The sequence below is a fragment of the Microtus pennsylvanicus genome, chromosome 5, assembly GCF_037038515.1.
Source record: "Microtus pennsylvanicus isolate mMicPen1 chromosome 5, mMicPen1.hap1, whole genome shotgun sequence".
Lineage (NCBI taxonomy): Eukaryota > Metazoa > Chordata > Mammalia > Rodentia > Cricetidae > Microtus > Microtus pennsylvanicus.
The window spans coordinates 44,080,090-44,102,400 of NC_134583.1; the positions used below are offsets into that span (position 1 = coordinate 44,080,090).

General features: G+C 39.0%; 1 protein-coding gene across 1 annotated transcript; it reads left to right on the forward strand.

Annotated features, from left to right (window-relative positions):
- The first annotated feature begins 18,889 nt into the window (after positions 1-18,889).
- Or51f2 (olfactory receptor family 51 subfamily F member 2) lies at positions 18,890-19,818 on the forward strand. Its single transcript, XM_075975147.1, is given in 2 exon segments — positions 18,890-19,352; positions 19,355-19,818. Coding segments are annotated over 2 exon segments (927 nt in total).
- The last annotated feature ends 2,493 nt before the right edge of the window (positions 19,819-22,311 follow it).

Sequence of the window (22,311 nt, forward strand, 5' to 3'; positions counted from 1 at the left end):
CATATACGTGAAAGTGTTGATAATTATTTAAGTATATATAATTAATGTAGTTCCCTCATTCAATGACTTCGTGGTTACTGAATGCACAGGGTTTATGTAAGTAAATGCCTAATTATATTTCTAATAGTGTCAAATAATATGTCATGATGAATACTTAAAATGGATCTAAGTTTATGGCATTATTTTAAAGTAAGACTAAAATGATTATGGTGGTTAGATAAGACTCCAATAGAGAATGATAAATTCCTACTCCAAGATGACTGAAGTCCTTATCTAAACACAAAACTACACACACACACACACACACACACACACACACACACATACACACATGTTTTGTGAACAAAAGGACAGAGATCAAGCCGTTGCCCTATAAATACAGGTTTCCATCAAACTATCAGAATACTAGAAGAGAAGAACATAAGAGATTCTCCCACAAAACCATGAAAAATGAAGCACATCTACTAATATATTGATAATGGACTGGAGGCCTTTGACAAAGGGATTTCTTTGATTAGGTCACTAAGCTTTTAAGTCTTTATCAGAGAGAGCCTAGAATAATGATTGTGTCAATACCTTTATATAGATTTTTAAACACTAAAGAAATTTCATTGACATATTTTTTTATTGATTCTTTGGGAATTTCACTACATGCACACCAATTCTGCACATTTTCCAGTCCCTCCATATCTGCCCTTCATCCTGGCATCACCCCCACCCCCCAAAAAAAAAGAAAATTAAAATTAAAACCGAACTAACCGAACAAACCAACAAAACCCTCAAAACACTTTACTCCTTTCTTTCCTGCCTCTCCAGCAGCTCTTCATTCACCATAATGGCATTGGGAGCTGCAATCTGCCATACAATACACCCCTTGCCTATCAGTTTTACTTGCAAATGTTCATTGCAATGAATCATTGGTCTGATTCAAGGTCTCTGGTTTCTGGTACACCATCATCACTGGACCATCACTGAAACTGCTCTTAGCTATTCCATGGCTGCCCTGAGACAGGACAGAGCTCCTGTGGAGCAGAACCAGTCCCTTCACAGGTTCCAGTAGGTCATAGATAGGGTATCTATTAGGGTGGGTCAACCCAAGACCTTAGATGTGGGCCTGGGTATCAGTTGAATTGGTCAGACCTGTGTGCCGGGGCTGCCCCTTCAGGTGTTGCGCAGAGTCAGCTCTCATATGCCCATGAGAGGGGCAGTGCCATCTCATAGAATACAGGGGCCCAGCTCTGCCATGAGAGTTGGGGTCAGCTCTCTTGCTTCAGTGAACAGTGAAGGCAGGACCAGCTTTCCCAGGGCCAACAAAGGGCAGGCCTGACTCAGTCTGGCCCCTGGTATTTCACAATGCGTGGTTCTTAGGACCCTCTGTGGTAACATGAGACATGGACATCAACACAGCCCCCTAGCTGCTGCAGGGCCAGGGACACAGACATGGCCTTCGGCACCACTTCAGACTCGGACGTCATCATGGCCCCAGGGTGGCAATGCAGGTCACCCAGACTGGCATGGCCCCAACACTGACATGACTGCAGGTGGCAGCCCAGAATGGGGCATCCACATATTTTTTGGTGACAATAGGGGCCATGAATGTTAAACATAGACCTTGATTGCTGTGTGGACTCAGACATGGCCTTCAACGACAGCCTGAGACTAGAGATCACCATGGCCCCGGGTGGCAGCACAGGCCACCCAGATCAACATGGCACATCTGCAGCATGGTTTTTGGACACCAACACGGCCTGGGGAGGCAGGCCAGACCCTGGGCATCCCCATGGCCTTTGGTGGTAACATGAGCCCAAAACATTAACTCAGACCCTGGACCCAGGCATGGCTCTCAGCTGCAGTTCTGTCCTGGATATCACCATGGTCACTCAGATCGGTAAGGGCCCTGTGCTGGCACAGCCCTCCTTCTCCTTCATGGCCACAGGTAGCAACCCAGACACTGGGTGGGCATCCTTGTGGCCTTCGAAGGCAACATGGGTCATGGAAGTCAATACAGACCCGGGCTGCAGTGGGACCAAGGACCCAGATAGGCCCTTAGTAGCAGCGTGGGCCCATACTTTACCATGTCCCTGGGTGGCAGGCTGTCTACCCATATCAGCCTGTGCCTCACCGCCTTGGATTTATTCATTCTACCTCTTTCCACAGCTCATGAACCATGCCGTTTGCCTTTCTCTCCCATTGCTCCACTACACACTTGCTCATCAGAAGTACACTCTCCTACCTGGGCCTACATGTCTCTGGGTGGACCAAGACTGGCCTATGAGTGGCTTCCATCCACCTGAGCCAAGCAGCATTAAGCAGGCCTATCCTTTATATTTATTTTGATGAAGCTTAGCATACAAATAATAGTATGAAGTCATAGCATTGCTTCTTAATTCCCTTACATTATAACGTGAATTTTAGTCGTTTTAATGTCCATTCTCCTACCCCTTTCTCCCTCTTACACTGGAGGACTTCATGCATCTCTTCCTACTTTCATATGTCTTGGTCGGTGGCCCCACTGGGATTAATAAGTCCTTCCTAGGTGCAGGTGAGATGTAGCAGTGGAGCAAGGGTACTTTATTTGTGGTACACCACTGGAGAAAATGGCACTCATCCCCTATCAACCAGTAATTTTCAATAACTCTTGGGAGGGGTGTGGTCTCATGAGTTTCTTCACCAACCATGAAACATCTAAACTGATAGAATTTTAGGTGTTGCTTTTTATTTTCTCTTATATTTGAGTTTATAATATAATTAATTTTTCTTTCCTTTCCCCATACAAACATCCCATACACCCCTGATGCTCTCATTCACCATCTCTCTTTCAAGTTCATGGACTGCTTTTTCTTTCTCTTTCCTCTTTTTTTTTTTCAAAACAAAGTTTCTCTGTGTAGCTTTTGAGCCTGTCTTGGAACTAGGTCTTGTAGACCAGGCTGGCCTCGGACTCACAGATATCTACCTGTCTCTGCCTCTTGAGTACTGGGATTAAAGGCATGCACTACCACTACCCGGCCTTGTGCTACCATTGCCCGGCCTGGACTTTTTTTTTTCTCCTAATAATGTTACTGTATGAACAAGTATATTTGTATGCACATATACATTCCTAGATAAAATGTAATCAGTCAGTATAATGTTATATGTATGTTTTCAAGGTTGATGTTTGGTATTGGATAGCCAGTTGCTGTTCTTCAGTGTTGCTTGTTTGCCTACAGTTCTTTGTTAGGGATGAGATCGCATAGGCTCTCCCTGTCCACTTTGGCTGTCTATTGTTGTTCCTTGTTCAGCTCATGTTTAGGCAGTCATGATGGTAAGACTTTATGAGTGCAGTGTCTCACATTACCAGGAGACAGTCTCACAGCTAACTCTGATCCTCTGGCTCCCTTCTTTCTCCTCTTCTGCACTGCTTCCTGAGACTTAAGTATGAGAGTTAATTTTTTTTGTATATGTATCCATTAGCACTGGGTCTTCAACTATTAATCTTATTGGTGAAGTATAATTTTAATGAGATTTTTTTTCTAGACAGAAATTATCACATAATTTCGCAAGTGTCTCATATATCTTAAGATTGATCTTATATTTGTGGTAGTAGGTGATTTTATTTTTAAAAATGATAAAGTGAAAATTTCCTCAGTGTGAAATTAATTGATTATAAATAGAGGAGACAATGCAGTTAACAGATACTGCAATAGTGTTAGAAATGCTGAAAACATGTATTAAAGAATGTACCGGCGTAAATAAATGCAAGGCTGATATTAAAGAATATATACAGCTTTAATGTTTAAATAAACATACAGAACCGAGGTTCCTGCGCAGCTGTTTTCACAGGAGGCAGGAAAAGGGAGGAGCCCCCCCCCCCCGCCCAATTTATTCATATGCATTCGCCCGAGGCAAACCCGCCCCCTAAAGGGGCTGGCTTAACCCTACATCTCCCCCTTTTGTCTAAATAAGACAGAACTAAACCAAATATAACTATAAACAATAATAACAAATGATAAATATAACAAACAATATTGAGAACAAAAGTTTTGCTAGCATTCTATCTCAAGGAGTCTAAATAATGTAGAGAGTAACTACAATTAAATAATCTTCAACTCCATCAAAGATCTGAGAAGGGAATAAATATTACTTAACAAATGAGAGATATCCAAAATGTGCAACAAATGACAGAGACAACTGACTACTTGGGCAATCACCCAAAGTCTCGTTTGCAATGTTGAGTCAACCAACTTTGGCTAAGGCCTAACTGACATACCATTATCAAATGCAAGGAACTTTTTTAGAATTATCCTACCCTGTCTTGGCAAGATAAGACAATCCTGTTTCATATCTTAGTCAGTAGTTGAGGTATGGGCTTTTCTTAACCCAAAGGCCAGTTCTGCCAAGAAGACAATCTCCCAGTGGAGTGTCTTTGGCGCTCAACGTTCTCTCGGGAGTAGAGTGGTGTTGCCAGGAGTAATTGTGTCTCGTAGGCACAGAATTCTAGGTTAGATTAAAGGCCATTTTCTATAGCTCTTCAAAGAGGCTGAAGATTATACTATCTATACTAAATATAATCTCTATGTATCTAAAAGACCTGGTTAACCTAAAAATAAATATGACAAACATATAATTCTCAATACCTATCTAATTTGAAAACTAAGAGAATAAACAACTGTGCAATATATGAAGACAATGATCTTCACCTGTAAACAATGTCATTACATATCAAATGTAAACACTGTTATTACATAACTAATATCAGAGGTAGAAATTTACATTGTGATATGATAGATGTATCCATACAATATAAGCATAATCTTATACAAAAATAGAGGTAGGAACACTCACATTCAATATTCAATATATCAATATACAAGAAACAGTACCAATATAATTTTCTAAAAACAGTAAGTCACAAATACCAATCATCCCATCAAACCAGTTAATCCCCCCCTTTTTTGAATATACCCCTAATTCCATACAATATCTCCCCATCCCCTCAACCCTAAACCAACCACTAAAAGATGTCCCTAGCCCTGTGGGCAAACTCTGTTGGGAGAGGTGACATCGTCCTCTTAGATTGCTTCTAGCTGACATGGGGGCGACGTTCTTCTTAGGGGCCCCTGTGAAAGCAAATGATGGTAAAATTCCCAAATTAACCTTTGACCTAAGAAAATTATAACTAGTCTCTGAGCGTTTTGAAAAGGTCCGGCCAGAGTGTTGTCAAAAATGTGCATCATTCGAAATTGTCTCCTGCAGTTGGTACCAAAAACAGGTCTAATATTAGTGCTTAAAAAAATTCATGACGTCATAAAAACCAGATTGAGTTGATGTTGTGGGGCCCCATCTTCATCCTGGAAACTTCAAAGATTACTGTAGGAAAATATGTTGCTTGTTATGGGAAATTTAAACATTAACAACAAGGACATATACTGACATATAAAGAAAGACACAGATATGAGGAAAGGCAAACAAAGTTTATCAAGTATAAAATTATTCTTATTCTGTCCCATTTCATGGCTCCTGACCTGAGACAGAAACTCTGAAATATCTCTTATCAACAGGCTTGGAATTGAAGAGGGACTGAGCCATAGTCCAACTCCAAAACCAGCTCTACACATTTATAAAGAAGTGTTCAATAAAACATATAAATTATATAAAAAAATCAATACTTACAGTATATATAGAATTTTATTGTTGATACTTAGTGGGTCGTAACTATTTTCCATCCATCAGTAATTAAATATTCAGGGTCCCTTAAATTCTTTGAAGATGAGTATTTTCCTGTGGAGATAAGAAAAGAACCCTGCCTCCAACCGATCTGTAAACCTTACCCTCAGTATGCTCGCCATCCTTGTGAATGAATTGTTATTTATCTTTTCCAAGTGACTTCTCTTCTTCAAACCGAACCTTTATTAATTTTGATGGTATCTATAATTTTTCCTCACCTGTGGAGATAAGAGCAAAACCCTTTCCCCAACGCAGCACATCTCCTGGCTTCCATTGTGAGGTCAGCACATCCTTGAAATAAACTGGTTGATTTAGTTCAGCAGACTTTTCCATTATCCAATGTCTTTCTGCAGCCGTCGTTCCCTTCTCATTAGCATTGAGACAATTCAAGGTTAACAAAGCATTATGTAACCTATTTCTGGGGGTGTTTTCCACACCTTTCTGTTTGCCCAACATATCCATTATAGTTCGATTTGATCTTTCTATGACTGCTTGACCTGTAGGATTGTATGGTATACCTGTAACATGCTTGATATTGTAATAATCAAAAAACCATTTCATTTACCTAGAGACATAAGCAGGACCATTATCTGTCTTTATTTGTGTAGGTATACCCATGATAGCCATGACTTCTAATAAATGAGTGATTACTGAATCAGCTTTTTCTGAACTTAAAGTAGTTGCCCACTGAAAGCCTGAATAAGCGTCAATGGTGTGATGAACATACTTCAATTTGCCAAATTCTGCAAAGTGGAACACATCCATCTGCCAGATTTCATTCCTATGGGTGCCCTTCGGATTAGCCCCTGCTGGCAGTGGCGTTTGGTTATAGAAAGAGCAGGTAGGGCATTTATTTACAATCTCCTTAGCTTGTTGCCATGTAATAGAAAGTTCTTTCTTCAAACCTTTGCTATTAATATGATGTTTTTTATGAAATTCAGAGGCTTGTAGCACACTACCAAACAATAATTGATCAATTTCTGCATTACCTTGTGCTAGAGGACCTGGCAGACCCGTATGGGATCGGATGTGTGTTATGTACATAGGGCAAAGCCTGTTCCTGATCAAATCTTGAACCTGGATAAACAATGAGGTTAGTTCTGTATCATCAGGTATAAATTCAGCAGTTTCAATATGTAAAATAACTCTTTCTGTGTATTGTGAATCAGTAACTATATTAATAGGTTCTTTAAAATCTCTTAGTACCATAAGAATGGCATATAATGCTGCCTTCTGGACAGAATCATAAGGACTTTGTTCCACCTTACCCAAGTCTTCTGATTTGTAACCTGCCTTCCCTGATTTATTGGCATCAGTATAGAATGTACAGGCTCCAGTTATTGGAGCATCATGGACGATTCGAGGAAGGATCCAAGAAGTTCTCTTTATGAAGTTAAGCCGCTTGCTTTTTGGTTAGTTGTTATTAATGTCTCCCAAAAAATTAGCACAAGCTCTTTGCCATGGTTCATTATCTTCCCATAATTTCTTTAGTTCATCAGCAGTGAAAGGCACTATAAGTTCTGCTGGGTCTATGCCTGCTAGTTGACGAAGTCTCAGCTTGCCTTTTATAATTAACTCAGAGACTTTTTCCACATAAGTTTTCAGTTTCTTACTTGGTTTATGTGGTAAAAAGATCCATTCCAAGATAATATCATCTCTCTTCATTAAAATTCCTGTAGGAGAAAATTTTGATGGCAATATGACCAGAATACAATTGAGCTCTGGATTCACTCTGTCCACATGTGCCTGTTGTAATTTCTCCTCAATCATTGTCAGTTCCTTCTCTGCTTCAGCTGTTAATTCTCTGGGACTGTTTAAATCTTTATCACCATCCAAGGTTTTGTTCAAATGAATTATTAGATCAGGTGTTATCCCAATAGCTGGTCATAGACTGGAAATGTCTCCAGTCTTTGAAAGTCATTAAGAGTCCGTAGGTGATCTCTCTGAATTTGTGCCTTTTGTGTCTTAATTTTTTGCAAACCTATTCTATAACCTAAATAATTAACAGAATCTCCCTTCTAAATCTTTTCAGGAGCAATTTGCAATCCCCATTTGGGTAAAAGTATCTGTATTTCTTCAAACAGTCTGTTCAAGGTATCTATGTTTGAATCAGATAACAAAATGTCGTCCATGTAATGGTATACTATAGATTTGAGAAACTTTTTGCATATTATTTGCAATGGTTGGTTCACAAAATATTGGCACAGGGAGGGGCTATTTAACATACCCTGGGGGAGGACGGCCCAATGGTACCTCCTCGAAGGTTGAGAATTGTTATAAGTAGGCACTGTGAAGGCAAATTTTTCTCTATCTTCTTTTTGCAAAGGTATAGTGAAAAAACAATCCTTTAAATCAATAACTATGAGAGGCCATCCTTTTGGTAATAAAGAGGGCAAAGGAATTCCAAATTGCAGAGGGCCCATAGGTTGAATAACCTTGTTGATGGCCGTGAGATCTGTCACCATTCTCCATTTACCTGATTTTTTCTTAACCACAAATACAGGAGAATTCCAAGGGCTGGTAGATTCTTCTATATGTCCAGCATCTAGTTGTTCTTGTACCAGCTGTTTTAAAGCCAGTAACATTTCCTCAGCTAAAGGCCATTGCTTTGTCCATATTGGTTTCTCAGTCAACCATTTTAGAAGCAAGACTGTTGGTATCTCTGAAGGGACATCAATTGCTTGTTCTTGCACAGCCCTAATGGCCGGTTTTCTCCGTTTGTAATATCTTTTAATATTATTCTCAGAAATATAGGCTCTAGAAGTAGCAGGAATGTTAATTTGGGTATTCCATTGTTGTAATAGGTCACGACCCCATAAATTCATTGCAATATTGGCTACATATGGCCTTAATTTTCTTATTTGTCCCTCTGGCCCTATACATTTAACCCATCTCATGCTCTGCCTTACTCGAGATAGGGTTCCAATTCCCAGGAGCTGAACATTTACATTCTGAAGAGGCCAATACGGATGCCAAGATTCTGGGGTAATGATACTTACATCAGAACCTGTGTCCAGCAGGCCAGTAATAAAAATGCCATTTACACACACTCTCAGCTTAGGTCTTTGATCATTTATAGAAGTTTGCCAAAACACATGTAACTCATCTTTCTGATCACTATTGCTTATAACAGTAGGCATGTGGTTTCCTAATTGTCCTGACGAGGCATGTTCTCTGCAGAAACTGGAAATGACTGAACCATGTTTGCCATGGGGGCCTGTGAGGCCCCCCTCTCACGTTTCCCATCTGTATCAGGTTGCCTTGTCTATGTCTTGTAGACCTGCATTCATTTGTCCAATGTCTGCCTTTTCCACATCTTCTACATAAACCTGAAGGCTGAGTCCTTCTATTTCTGTTATTTCTAGAAGATGCATTATTATTATTTCTGAAAATCCGTTGTTTACAATTCCTTTTCATATGACCCATTTTTCCACAATTAAAACATTTGGTATTCTGGTGTCTCCTTTTACCATTGGAAATTGCTTCTTCTACCCATGCTTCAGTGTCATAGTCAAATGTGTCAACATTCAGTGTATGCAAGACCCATTCTTCCAAGGGCGCTGATCTGAACTTTAAAGGCCCCAAGATCTTTTTGCATTCCACATTTGCATTTTCGTAAGCTAAAGACTCAATCATTATACGTCTTGCTTCTGGGTCAGATATCCCTATTTGTACAGCCTTAGTTAGTCTTTGTAAAAAGTCACTAAAGGGTTCTCTCTGACCCTGTTTAACTCTGACAAAAGATTTCATTCTCTGTCCTGGGTCTTGTACCCTGTCCCAAGCCCTTAAGGCTGCTTTAGTGCACATGGATAGTGTGTTTTCATCCAAATTAGCTTGTTCCTGGGGGTCAGAAAAGAGCCCTTCACCTAGAATTTTATCTAGGGAAATGTCAATTCCTTTTGCCTTTTCCTGCTGTTCTAAAAGTCTAGCCTCTTGCCTGAATAAGCATTTCCATTTCAATTGCGGTCCACTCTCAAGGACCGTGGAGCTCAGCTGGAGCCAGTCCAAGGGGGTTGCTCTGCTTGTTGTGGCCCAAGATTTTAGCATCTCTCTAACAAAAGAGGCATGCATCCCAAAAGTCATGACAGCCTGTTTAATTTCTTTGAGATCATTTTACGGACAGGCTCCCATGTATCTTCCTTGATGACCCTAGGGTTTCTGGAACGAATCACCTTTTCTGTTGTTATTACTGGAAAGGCATGTAGAGCTGTAGGTAGAGCTTTGTGGAAATTGTCCCAGAGGGATTTATCCACAGATGTAGTTAAAATTTGCCTTTCTACCCTTTGCTCTTCTTCATCAGAATTTAGAAATTCCTCAATCTTTTCAATTCTATTCTCCATTGCTTTTTGCAATGTCTGAATCTCCTGTCCAGAATTATGTTCTAAAGCCTTCATTGAGGATTCTAAAGTATGAAATTTGTCCATTAGAGATAACTTGTCATCTTTGGACATAATTTTTATGGCATAAACTGTGCCTTCTTGTATTGACAATCTTTCCGCCAATCTGTCATAAGCTTTAGACAAAATTCAATTGTCACATTCAGCAGTTTTGATTCTCTCAGTTAATGTTTCAGTTCCTACAGAAAGGGACTACTTAAACTTACGATCTAATTCAGCTGTTCCTTCTTCCATAGTAATGAATTTCTCCTTAACATCAGCCTGTACCTTTGCTAAATTTTGCTCAGTTAACCGAGTCATGTTAAACAAAGATCTGTTTTCTTCCTGGAGAACTTCAAACTGATTCTTGAGAAGATTGTTGTCATTCTCAATAGTTTTTAAACGTTCAACCTCTGCCTTAAGAGACTTCATCATTTTCCTATTATCAAACCACATAGTGCTAAGGAAAATTACGAATCCCAGAAATATCCATAGATGTGGGGTGATAGACACCTCTTGTAAAATCTCCCACATGGTACACTCAAAAAAGCTGTGAAAATCTAAAACAGTCACGTTCTCATTTTATTTATAAAAGAAAAAATTCTTTTACCTGCAATGACTGGTTCCTGCCAGTGGTGGCGAAAGAGTCCACTTGAGTCCACGTGGCCTAAGTCTGAAATAAATGACTCAAAAACAAAAATTGGAGCAGACACCAGGCTGATAAATAGCAATTGGGCCAGAAAGGGAACAGAGAGAAAAGCAGCCAAAGTGAACAAATCAAAGGGATGCTGGTGTGTTTCAACCGGCTCACAGGGCCGCTGTCACGTGACCCGAGCACTGGCTGGCAGAGGTGGGAGGGGAACAGAGACTGATCATGCTGTTACAGAGGCGCTTGTGCCACTGTCAGGCAGGGCGGGGCCGGAGAGTGCTAATACTCCCGTCCCATTTGACTTTTTAGCAGGCACCAGGAAAGATCTAGTCACTCAGAATCTCAGCTGCATCCTCAGCCATAGTCACACCGGCAAGGTGCTGCACACCCAGGGAGACCTCTGGGGGGAGGTGCCACTGGGAGCGGTCGCCCCCAGGAGCCTCCGATTTTGGGGCGGGTATCTGCAAAGCCCCACGGGGCAGGCGCCAAATGTACCGGCGTAAATAAATGCAAGGCTGATATTAAAGAATATATACAGCTTTAATGTTTAAATAAACTTATAGAACCGAGGTTCCTGCTCAGCCATTTTCACAGGAGGCAGGAAAAGGGAGGAGCCACCTCCCGTGCGCCCGATTTATTCATATGCATTCGCTGGAGGCAAACCCGCCCCCTAAAGGGGCTGGCTTAACCCTACAAAAGAATGTACCACAACTTTTATCTAAATATTAAAAATTTATATGAGACAAAAAATAAATATAAAAACATAGAACTAAAGTTGAAAATATTGCTCAAAGCAATAATGGTGTGCATATGTTTTTGGACCCTGTAGAAAAAGATGAATTCCCCTTTCTAAAGATTTATTTTCTCATAATATAATTCTGGCTGCAATTTCTCCTTCCTCTATTTATCTCAGTTCTTCTACCACCTCCTCTCTCCCCCAGACACACTCCTCTTCCATTTCCCTTCAGAAAAGAGCAAGCTTTTCTGGGATATCAGCTCATCATGGCATAACTGTGAGCAGAGTTTCTCTGTTTCCTGACAGTTTTGGAAATTCTTGCTCAATAGCTCAGACTTATTACTAAATAGCTCTTATAATTCAAATTAAACCAATTTTTATCTAAGTTCTACCAGGCATCTCATGGCTTATTCCCTCATTTTGTACACATCCTGCTTCCCCTGTGTCTGGTTTGAGGCCCTTCAGACTCTACTCTTCTTCTTCCCAACATTCTTTCTGCCATGAAAATCCTGCCTAGCTCTTAGTCAATCAGCTTTTTATTAACAATGAGAACAACACATTTTCACAGTGTGTGGAAGGATTATTCCACAGCAGAAATGAATAAAAACCGATTTTTGTCAATTTAAAGGAAGTTTTTTTTAAAAAAAACTTTAACATAGTAAAATATAAACAAAAAACAGTTATCAAGTACAGTTGCAATATCCAGTCAATTTGTGTTTGACAAAATTTGAGAAAATAGTCTATTATTTATCTTATCTATGTGAATCTAAAGTCTTATACCTAATTTATTTTTGTAACCAGAGTTTTCCTGTTCTGCTACTCTCAAATAATAACTTAGATGCTTAATATTAATTACAAATGCTTGGTCAATAGCTCAGGCTTATTACTAACTAGCTCTTACATTTTAAGTTATGATGTAACTTATTTATGATCTGGCACATGATGGTACCTTTATTAGCATGGCAAGTTTATCTTCTGCTCTCTCTATATCTAGATCACAACTCCAAACTCCAGTTTTCTTCCTCCCAGCATTCTCAGTTTGGTTTTCTTGCCCATTCTTATCCTTTAAGCTATTGGCCTGTCACTTTATTAATTAACAAGAATAATACATATTCACAGTGTACAGAAAGATTATTTTACAAGTTACAATAAGACTGGGCACATAAGGCTGCATGAGACAACACACTCCCAAGATCAGGTGATACTCCCACTCCCATTGTTAGAGGAGTCCCACAAAAAAATACCAAGCTAGCAAACATATTTGCAGAGGACATAGAACAGACCCATGCAGGCTTTATGACTGTGACTTCAGTTTCTGTGAGCCCATGTGGGCTTAGTTGATTCTGTGGGCCATGTTCTCTTTATGTCCTTGACCCCTCTGGCTCTTACAAATCTATTCCCCCTCTTTTGAGAGGATTCCTGAGCTCTGAGTGGGAGGAACCCTGTTGAGATCTCCAATTTGGGCTCTCTCTGCCTCATGTTTGGCTGTGGATCTCTGAATCTTCTCCCACTAGCTGCCTGAGGCAGGCTCTCTGAAAGGAATTCTTAAAAATACAAAAGGCACTAACTATGACAAGGAAAAATAGAACCAACAATGGACTTCATCAAGAGAAAAAAGTTCAATTTATAAAAAATGAAAATGCAAAACATGGTGAGACTATTCATAATGAAATTATCTGACAGAAAATGCCTCATGATTTATTTATAGCAAAGAAGAAAACTTATTAAAGGCATTAGCAACTTGTTTAAACAAGAATTTCACAAAGAGAGATAGGTGAAAGGCCACTTTGGAGATGAAAATGTGCACAACACTCTTACTCACTAGAAAAATAAAAACAAATTAAAATGAGATATCAATGTACATCTTTATATTTTTGGTTGTGAGCCCAGCCTTTAATGGCTGAGCCATCCCTCCAGGCCTCAATGTACATCTTTAATGTGTACAAAAATCTGCCAGTCACAGACTAAGCCTATTATTTTTAAATTTTCTCAAGTGAACACCCACATGGAAAAGATGATCTGAGATAGACGTATGACTGGATATAATATTGTGTAACATTTTAAATAACTTGTCTGAACATATTTGTGGCTTAATTTAATTTAGTGGCCGAGACTACTTGATCTGTAATCATCCAGAGAGCCAGTAGTCATGTCCAATATATTGACATGAACTTAGAATATGCTCAGGTAAAATCATTTGTGGCATAGATCCTTATATTTTCAATCTAGGTATAAATATAACAAAAAATAGAGGGGTTATACCAGCAAGAATGCAGTGCATTTTTCCTTTGAAACACATTAAAATCTGGAGCAGATGCTGCAATGAATAGACAAGCCTTCAATACTTTGAACTCATGAGAAGTAGAAGTGCATGGACTCAGAGACCTCCCAGTGTACATACAGGAGTGAAACTGGTGTGGCATGAAATCTGCAGTGTGTTACAGTCTTGCATATGGTGTGACCTCAGAGCTGGAGAGATGTCAGAAACTCAGAACACAGTCTCCACTTCTGACCCCAAATCATGTTTTTTTTTATATTAACAAGATATAGACATTAATATTCAAATCATGATTTTGAAAGATTTAATTTTTTATAAACTAATAGTCATAAATAATGATGTAATGAAGAAAGCTTATCCTTTTGTAGCTATAATTTGAATTTCTAAGAAAAAATTTGCTTCAGGAAAACATGGTCTAAAATAAATTAAAATTTACATAACAATGCACAACTGAGCCACTGTTAAGAGAGTTAGCTTTCTTCTCATTACTGGATGACTTGAGTCATTCTTTCTTAGATACAGGTTAATTCTGTTTTAGTCATTACTGTATATTTAAAATTCATTTTTCTAAAGAAGGGTCTTCTGTAACCCACACTGTCCTTGGATTGAGTGTGTAACCAAGGATGAACTCAGACCCTAATTCCCCTGACTTCTCCCAAGTAACTGGGGTTACAAGTGGGCACGACATGCTGAACCTCTGTGGCCACTGAAATTTAACTGTATACCAGTCAGAAGTTAATAACTTTTCAAACTTGAATAACTTAAACACAAACATGAAGTAGTAACTACGAACATATGTATTAGTTTGTGTGCATTGTTGAGAAAAGCATTATGGTATGGTAGTTCAATTTGAGTAAGAATAGAAAAGGGAAGGAGGGAAGTTCTTGACATTTATCAAAAATTATAATCTACAGATAATGGGAAAGGACAGACCATTTATATTTAAACATATTACGAAGATAGCAAATGAGAGGCAGAAGTAAACAGGCATTTTGACCTGCTTAGTGCAGTGTGAGTAGCCTCCTGGGTAATTTTCCTTGTCACCCCTCTTTGGAATCCCATGGGATTTTTGGCAGCAGGCTTGAAGAACATGCTGGGATACTTCTTAGAGGGTCAGGTCTGTGAAGCGCTAGAGCAACCAGTACATACTTGTAGGAAACACAACGGTCCTTGTGTTGGTAAAACACCAGGGGCAGGTAAGATGCTAATATCCTTACAATGAGGCCCATGAAGTAGACCGCTGAGGTCCAACTGGAGGGTGGGACAAAGGGACATAGCAAAGCAAGGAGGCACAGGAGTGGGAGGGATGTTTGGAGAAGAAGGAGCACAGTTGGTAGGTAGAATAGGACAACCTGTGGTGGTGCTGGAGCAGGCAAGTTTCTTTCCAGGAGACAACATCAGAGAAAGGGAAAGTCAACAATCATTGTGATTCAAGGCAGTCCTAAAAGTGACATTCACCATGTATTTTTGTTTTTCAGTTTTCATTTAGCTTTGGGATTGGACTCATTTCTGTATCTCTCTTTGCTTTGTCAGGAAGAAAGCTCTCCAGCAGGTTTAACTCTACATCAGTTCTAGTCTTGGCTATAGAGTGTATTTAGCATGGTTTCTGTGCCTAACCCTCTCACCCTCAATTAGACAAAATTTAGTCTATTGCGAATTAGTGGCCTATCTTCCCAGATACTGGATTTATTTGATGCTCACCGAGATATAGCTTTATATTGTTTTTTCATTTTCTCTGCCATTTCAGTGGCTGTATCAGTTTGATAACTGATGTTTCTTATGAAAATAGCTACTTTATAATATAGTTATGTATATATACATGGAAATACTGTTATATATACTATTCCATCATTTTAAAGGTACATTTACTTAATCATATTGTTTTTATTAACTTTTTTTGTGGTGTTATTTTTAATTTTATTATTTTTTTTAATCTTTTTTTATTGAGAAAATGAGAAAGAAAAAACAGGTTTCCACCTCCTCCCAGCCTCCCATTTCCCTCCCCCTTCTCCCACCTTTCTCCCCCTCCTCCCACCCTTCTCCTCCTCCCCCCACTCCTTTCCCCCTCCCTCTCCAGTCCAAAGAACAGTCAGGGTTCCCTGCCCTGTGGTAAGTCCTAGGTCCTCCCCCCTCTGTCCATATCTAGGAAGGTGAACACCCAAACTGGCTAGGCTCCCACAAAGCCAGCACATTACGTAGGAACAAAACCCCTTGCCATTGTCCTTGGCGTCTCATCAGCTCTCATTGTTCGCCATGTTCAGAGAGTCCAGTTTTATCCCATGCTTTTTCAGTCACAGTCCAGCTGGCCTTGGTGAGCTCCCAATAGATCAGCTCCACTGTCTCAGTGGGTGGGTGCACCCCTCGTGGTCCCGACTTCTTTGCTCTTGTTCTCCCTCCTTCTGCTCCTCATTGGGACCTTGGGAGCTCAGTCCAGTGCTCCAGTGTGGGTCTCTGTCTCTATCTCCATCCATCACCAGATGAAGGTTCTATGATGATATGCAAGATATTCGTCAGTATTGCTATAGGATAGGGTCATTTCAGGTTCCCTATCCCCAGCTGCCCAAGGAATTAACTGGGGACCTCGGCTTGGGCACCTGGGAGCCACTCTAGGTTCAAGTCTCTTGCCAACCCTAAGGTGGCTCCCTTAACTAAGAATTGTGCTTCCGTGCTCCCCTATCCAACCTTCCTTTATCCGAATCCTCCTTTTCCCCCAAGTTCCCCCCTTCCTCCCCTTCTCCCTTTTCTCTCCCCTTCTCTCCTTACCCCCATCCCACCTCACCCCCAGGATCTCAATGTTCTCCCCGGCAACTTTGTCTACTTCCCATAGCCAAGAGGATAACTATATGTTTTTCCTTTGGTTCACCTTCTTACTTAGCTTCTTTAGGATCACCGATTGTAGGCTCCGTGTCCCTTATTTATGGCTAGAAACCAATTATGAGGTTTTTTATTTGTTTTTTTTGCCCCTTTCTTTATTCCATTTTATTTTATTTTAGATAGGCTCTTTCCCTGTGTAGTTCTGGCTGTCCTGGCATTTGCTCTGTAGACCAGGCTGGCCTTGAATTCAGGGATCCACATGCCTCTGCCTCCAGAGTACTAGGATTAAAGGTGTGTACCACCACAGCTGAATTCTGTATGAGTTTTTTAAAAGTTCACCTAATATTGGATTTATTGTTAATGAGTTTATTTTAACATTTTATATCTATTGATTAGTCTTTTTGATGTCTACTTAATAGTTTCCTAGTTTTTTATGTTGACAACTTGAATAATATTTCTTTTCTAATAAATGCATATTCACTAGGATATCATTAGACTTTCATGCTGATATGTAGTTTTCTTACGTTACCCAGTTTAAAAGATAATTTTCCTGAATCACTTATTTTTTCTGGTATCGATAAAATACTGCTTTGGGGGGCATTCTATCTTACACCAATATCCTAGTATTATCCTGAGAAAATAGCAAATTGTATTTTTTTTGTAAGTTAACTTAGTGGTTTATGTTAGACTATATGAAAATTTATAAGAGACACTGTATTCAAGGAAAGCTGAGGTAGATACAGAAAGAAATATTAAAGTTTGAGTAGAAGTATTTTGATAATTGATTGGAAATGGCACCATTTAAATAAATGAAACACAAACAGTACCATTTTTAAAAGCTGGGCCATTTCTATGGAAATAATAATTTATGATTCTAGTATATATAATATATTTATATGGAGATGAAAGCTATAGAGGGAAGTTATTAATTATGACAGAATGGTGAAATCCATAACATGTCAGTACTTCTACTTATGAGAAACCATGTAGATTTTACTTAAAGAGCTTTTATTTTTATGTTTAGATTCTGGCAACCAGAATTGGGATTTCAATATTTACTTGAAATTTTTCTTTCTGTAGATGAAATGGAAGTTAGGAAAATGGGCAGGGTACTTTTTTTAATGCCTTGACAATAGGCAGAGAATTGATATCAGAAAAAAATGTAGGTAAAGCTGCAAAATGGGTTTTGTTGGGAGAAAACAAAAGCTAAACAAAAAGGAAGAAGGATTCTATTACTTGAAATAGCCAATAGAGACTACTTTCCTCAGAGGATGGGGAGAGGAATTTTCTATGAAGAATCTTTAAGAGTACACACTAAAAATTCAATGGTCACTAAAATGAGCCACTGGATTCATTGGCTTCTGTTGAAAGCGTAGCTTGAATCTCTTGGCACAAGACAGAACATCAATACTGAGGTCACTTCCCAGAAAAACTAAAGAGTTCCACACCTGCACAACTTATCTGGGGTTATATTTGGCACATATAAGTGTACACCTAAGCAAGCATAGAGACTTCAGTGTGTCTCTGGAAAGGTGCATATTTGGAAAGAGTTCATCAGTAGCTTTGTCATCTCAGATGACTTTTCCCATCTCAGATAGACTCCTCCCATGCATTTCTGACATATAAGGAGTGGAAGGCATTAGTATCAGATAGAGAAAGTTCATCCATTCTCTTGCCTAATTGTATACTTTGGGGAGACTCACTTAGTTCCTCACCCTTTATATATGTTTGAGAGAGGGAGAGGAGAAATTTTACTTCATTGAACAGTTATAATGATTAGATGAATACAGATAATAAAACAATTGCCTCTTCCAGTTTGTATATGTTCTGGGGACAACACTTCTCTGGATTTCAAAAATATACTGTGTCATTATTTGTTATAACACAGTCTTTAATTTACCATGTTAAAAATAAGGTCAAGGATGTCTTTCTCCCTTCCTCCTTCTCTTCCCTTTCCTTCTTCTTTCCCATTTCTTCCTCTTTCTCCTTCTCTTCCTTTGTCTGTCTTTCCTTATATTCTGCTGTTATGCCTTTTTCTCTATTTCTTATTTTTCTCTAAGTATTGTTTTGTTCTCAAGAGTCAGGCAGAGATTTGTCAAGGTAGTAGTGCAATTATTTAATGATTCAATTTCTGAGATATATTTGCTTCATATGCAAAATACATGTGCTAGGAGAAAAGCCTACAGTTCCAGGATATCAGTAAATATAAAAATTATTTAATAATTAGTTAATATTTAATATTGACTAAGCACCAGAGAGATATTTATGTGATAAGCTGTATATAAATTGTTATATCCACTTATCTAATTACTCTTCTTTTCCCAGCCTCCACTATGCTCATCCTCAATAATACCAATTCCCAGGCTCCAACATTTCTCCTCACTGGTATCCAGGGTCCGAGAGCAGCTCAGGTCTGGATCTCCATTCCCTTTTGTCTCCTGTATGTAATTGCCCTCATTGGGAACAGCGTGATCCTGCTGGTGATCCTTCATGAGCACAGCCTTCATGAGCCGATGTACTATTTCCTCTCTATGCTTTCAGTCACAGAACTAAGCCTGTCTCTGTGCACACTTTCCACTACACTTGGTGTCCTCTGGTTTGATGCGTGAGAGATGAACTTAAATGCTTGCATTTCCCAGATGTTCTTTCTCCATGGGTTTACTTTCATGGAGTCTGGGGTTCTTCTGGCCATGGCCTTTGATCGTTTTGTGGCCATCTGTGACCCGCTAAGATATACCACCATTCTTACCAATGCCAGGATTGCACAGATTGGCATAACCGTACTGATAGGGAATTTGTCAAGAGGCTGTCCTTCTGCAGATTGTTGGTTCTTTCACACTCTTACTGCTACCATGTTGATCTTATTCAGCTCTCGTGTACAGACAACGGAATCAATAGCATTCTTGGTCTGTTTGCATTGTTTTCCACTACAGGGTTCGACTGCCCTTGTATCTTGTTCTCCTACGTACTGATCATCTGATCTGTGCTCAGCATTGCTTCCTCAGATGGGCGACAAAAAGCTTTCAATACTTGCATATCACACATCAGTGCTGTTGCCATCTTCTACATCCCTCTCATCAGCTTGTCTCTTGTACACCGCTCAGGCCATTCGGCACCTGCCTTTGTCCACACCATCATGGCCAATGTCTTCCTCCTCATCCCTCCTGTGCTCAACCCTATCATTTACAGTGTGAAGACAAAGCATATTCGAAAGGCTATTATCAAATTTTACCTCAGAAGCAAAGCCAAATGTAACCAATAATGATCTTAGTAGAAAAGGACATTTGAGAATAAATGATTTTATAAAATGGGGTAATTTTACTCAAAGTACCAAACATACTTTTAAGATGTCAAGCTATGAAACTTCTAGGCGGTATGATATTTGCCTACTCAGTTTCTTTCTCAGTAAACTTGTATTAATGCCATTTAAATTATGATTTAATATAACATGAGCTAATGTAGGTTAAAAACTACTCACATTTATAACTAAGTTGTGGTATTAATCTGTGTAAAGTAATAATTCAGATTCTCTATACAATTAAAAAATGAATTTAATGAGTGAAATTGTAGATGAGTCCGTTGTTCTACTTTTAATGATACAGAAAAGTATTTCAATCAGTCTTATATGTTTTGCTGAAAACTTTTGGTTTTTTCATTGCTTCCTAAATTACTATATTATTGGCTAAATCCTAAAATACACACTAGCAATCTGAGTCATGTTCAGTGAATCTGTCTTGTCTTTTATTATATGCTAAGAAAATATAGATCTAGGTAAAATCTGAGATTTTTCTCAGATGTTACTTATATTAATCCCAGTTGTATGCTTAAGCAACTAAAGATTAATCATAGTAGATTTGAAAAGTCATTTGGGTTAATTTTCCAGAACTCTATTAATCATTTGCTTTTAACAATTTTATAAAAAATGATAATTTATTTAGGTGCTTATTTTGTAAGAAATTAAAGTTTATACATAAGAGTCATCCAAGGGTCCAAATATTCCTTTGTCCAACATTTAACTGTATTTATACATGGGCACATATATTTGGGGAAAACACTGGATAATTTACATCTTATACTGATATTGGCATTGCAATTTATGTCACATAGACCAGGACTCATATGCAGTTGGTTCATTCTGTGTACAGGAGTAAGAGACTGTAATTACCCACTATTGTGGTTAAGAAACATTTGGTTTCAGTAAATGCAAGTAGGTAGGGATTTTTGTTTGTTTGTTTTGTGTTTCATTCTTTTTTCTAGTAATTTCAGTAGACAGCTTATTTTCTCCTGAGATGCTAATAAAACTTCTTTGCTTGTTCAGGCTTTTATGAAACCTAGGCTATGATTGGCCAGGATGCAATGGGAACTGCTTGAGCAATTCTCCTGGAGGACAGATGTCATGTGTGAGGCACAATGTTGAGGTTTGACTTTAGTGTGTCCTTGAATAGGAAAAGCTAAATTTCTGATACTTTATCAGATCCACCCATAAAGATCATTCATCCGTTTGTCAAATAGCTCTGGCTCCCTTTCCCTTAAATCATCTCTCTGAGAATTTGCATTATTTGATCTACATGTGTAGTTTTTTTTCCTACCAAAGGAATATCTTTAACTGGATTTTCATTTGGAAAGTCTAATTAGCTTTCTTTTTTTCCCTCAAGTTTTCTGTGATGAGAGCAAGTTCCATTATTTAAGAGCTATTATTTGCAGGTGACATTGGAAGGCAACATACAAGAGCCACAGTCACCATGTAACACATCTCTTATCTTTTAGCTGAAATTCGCCAGGCCAATTATGAGTGGGTCTTCCTAATTTAGCCTGCCCTTGCAGTCCAAATATTATATTCAGCCTCTGAGCACAGGAAATAAAATCTAAGTTACAAATTGCTTATGGTAGTAATAGTGTTACTGTAGGGCCCGAATGGGAGAGGACTCATGTCAAGTAGAGGCTAAGACTTAAGATGGTATGTTAGATGCAATGTCAGAGTCCAGTTTGAAGACAGAAACAACACAATTTGAACAGGTATAAATTGATATAAATAATCATTAATATAGAAATAAAGTAGTGAGGAAATGGGCAAATAAGAAAGTAAACCAGAAACGCACATAATCTAGAGGAAATAGATACGAAGAACAAAGAGTGCTGAGATGGAGCTGCCAAGGTGAAGCCCTTCTTCCATTCTTTATGTCTATGAAGTCGTGGAAGTGCCTTATTTTTGACACTTGAAAAAATATCTGCCTTCTCTATTGCCAGAAAAGTCCTTCCATACAAAGATGCTACCGGGAGAAAGGTGCTGTACCTGGAAGTTGTAGACCCTCTCTACATGCATATTCATCCGTGTCTCAGAGAGCTGGCAACAGGCCATCTTCTCAGCATGAGGTTGTGTGCTCAGGTTTCCAGATTCTTAGTTATTTGGAGCCTTTAAAGTACATACGCAGGCCAGAGTAGATGGAGTAGGAGCTACCTCAGCCAGAGTGCTGCTCACGTTGTATATATCTTCTGGTTTAGCCACTGATGTCACATAAAACAGGTGGAGAAGAATGTGGGTGGTTCAGTATTGAAGAGATCTGTGCACTGATGGAAATATTTCTGGAAAAACAATGCAGGACCATCAACTTGATCCAAAGCTTATATTTTAACATCATCGTAGCCAGTTCAAAGAAACTATGTGGAGAACTCTCTTTCTCCCTGTGTTCCTTCATTACCATCAACTGACAAGAACTAACACTGTACCAGATGGTAAAAGAAAAACAAGCTATTG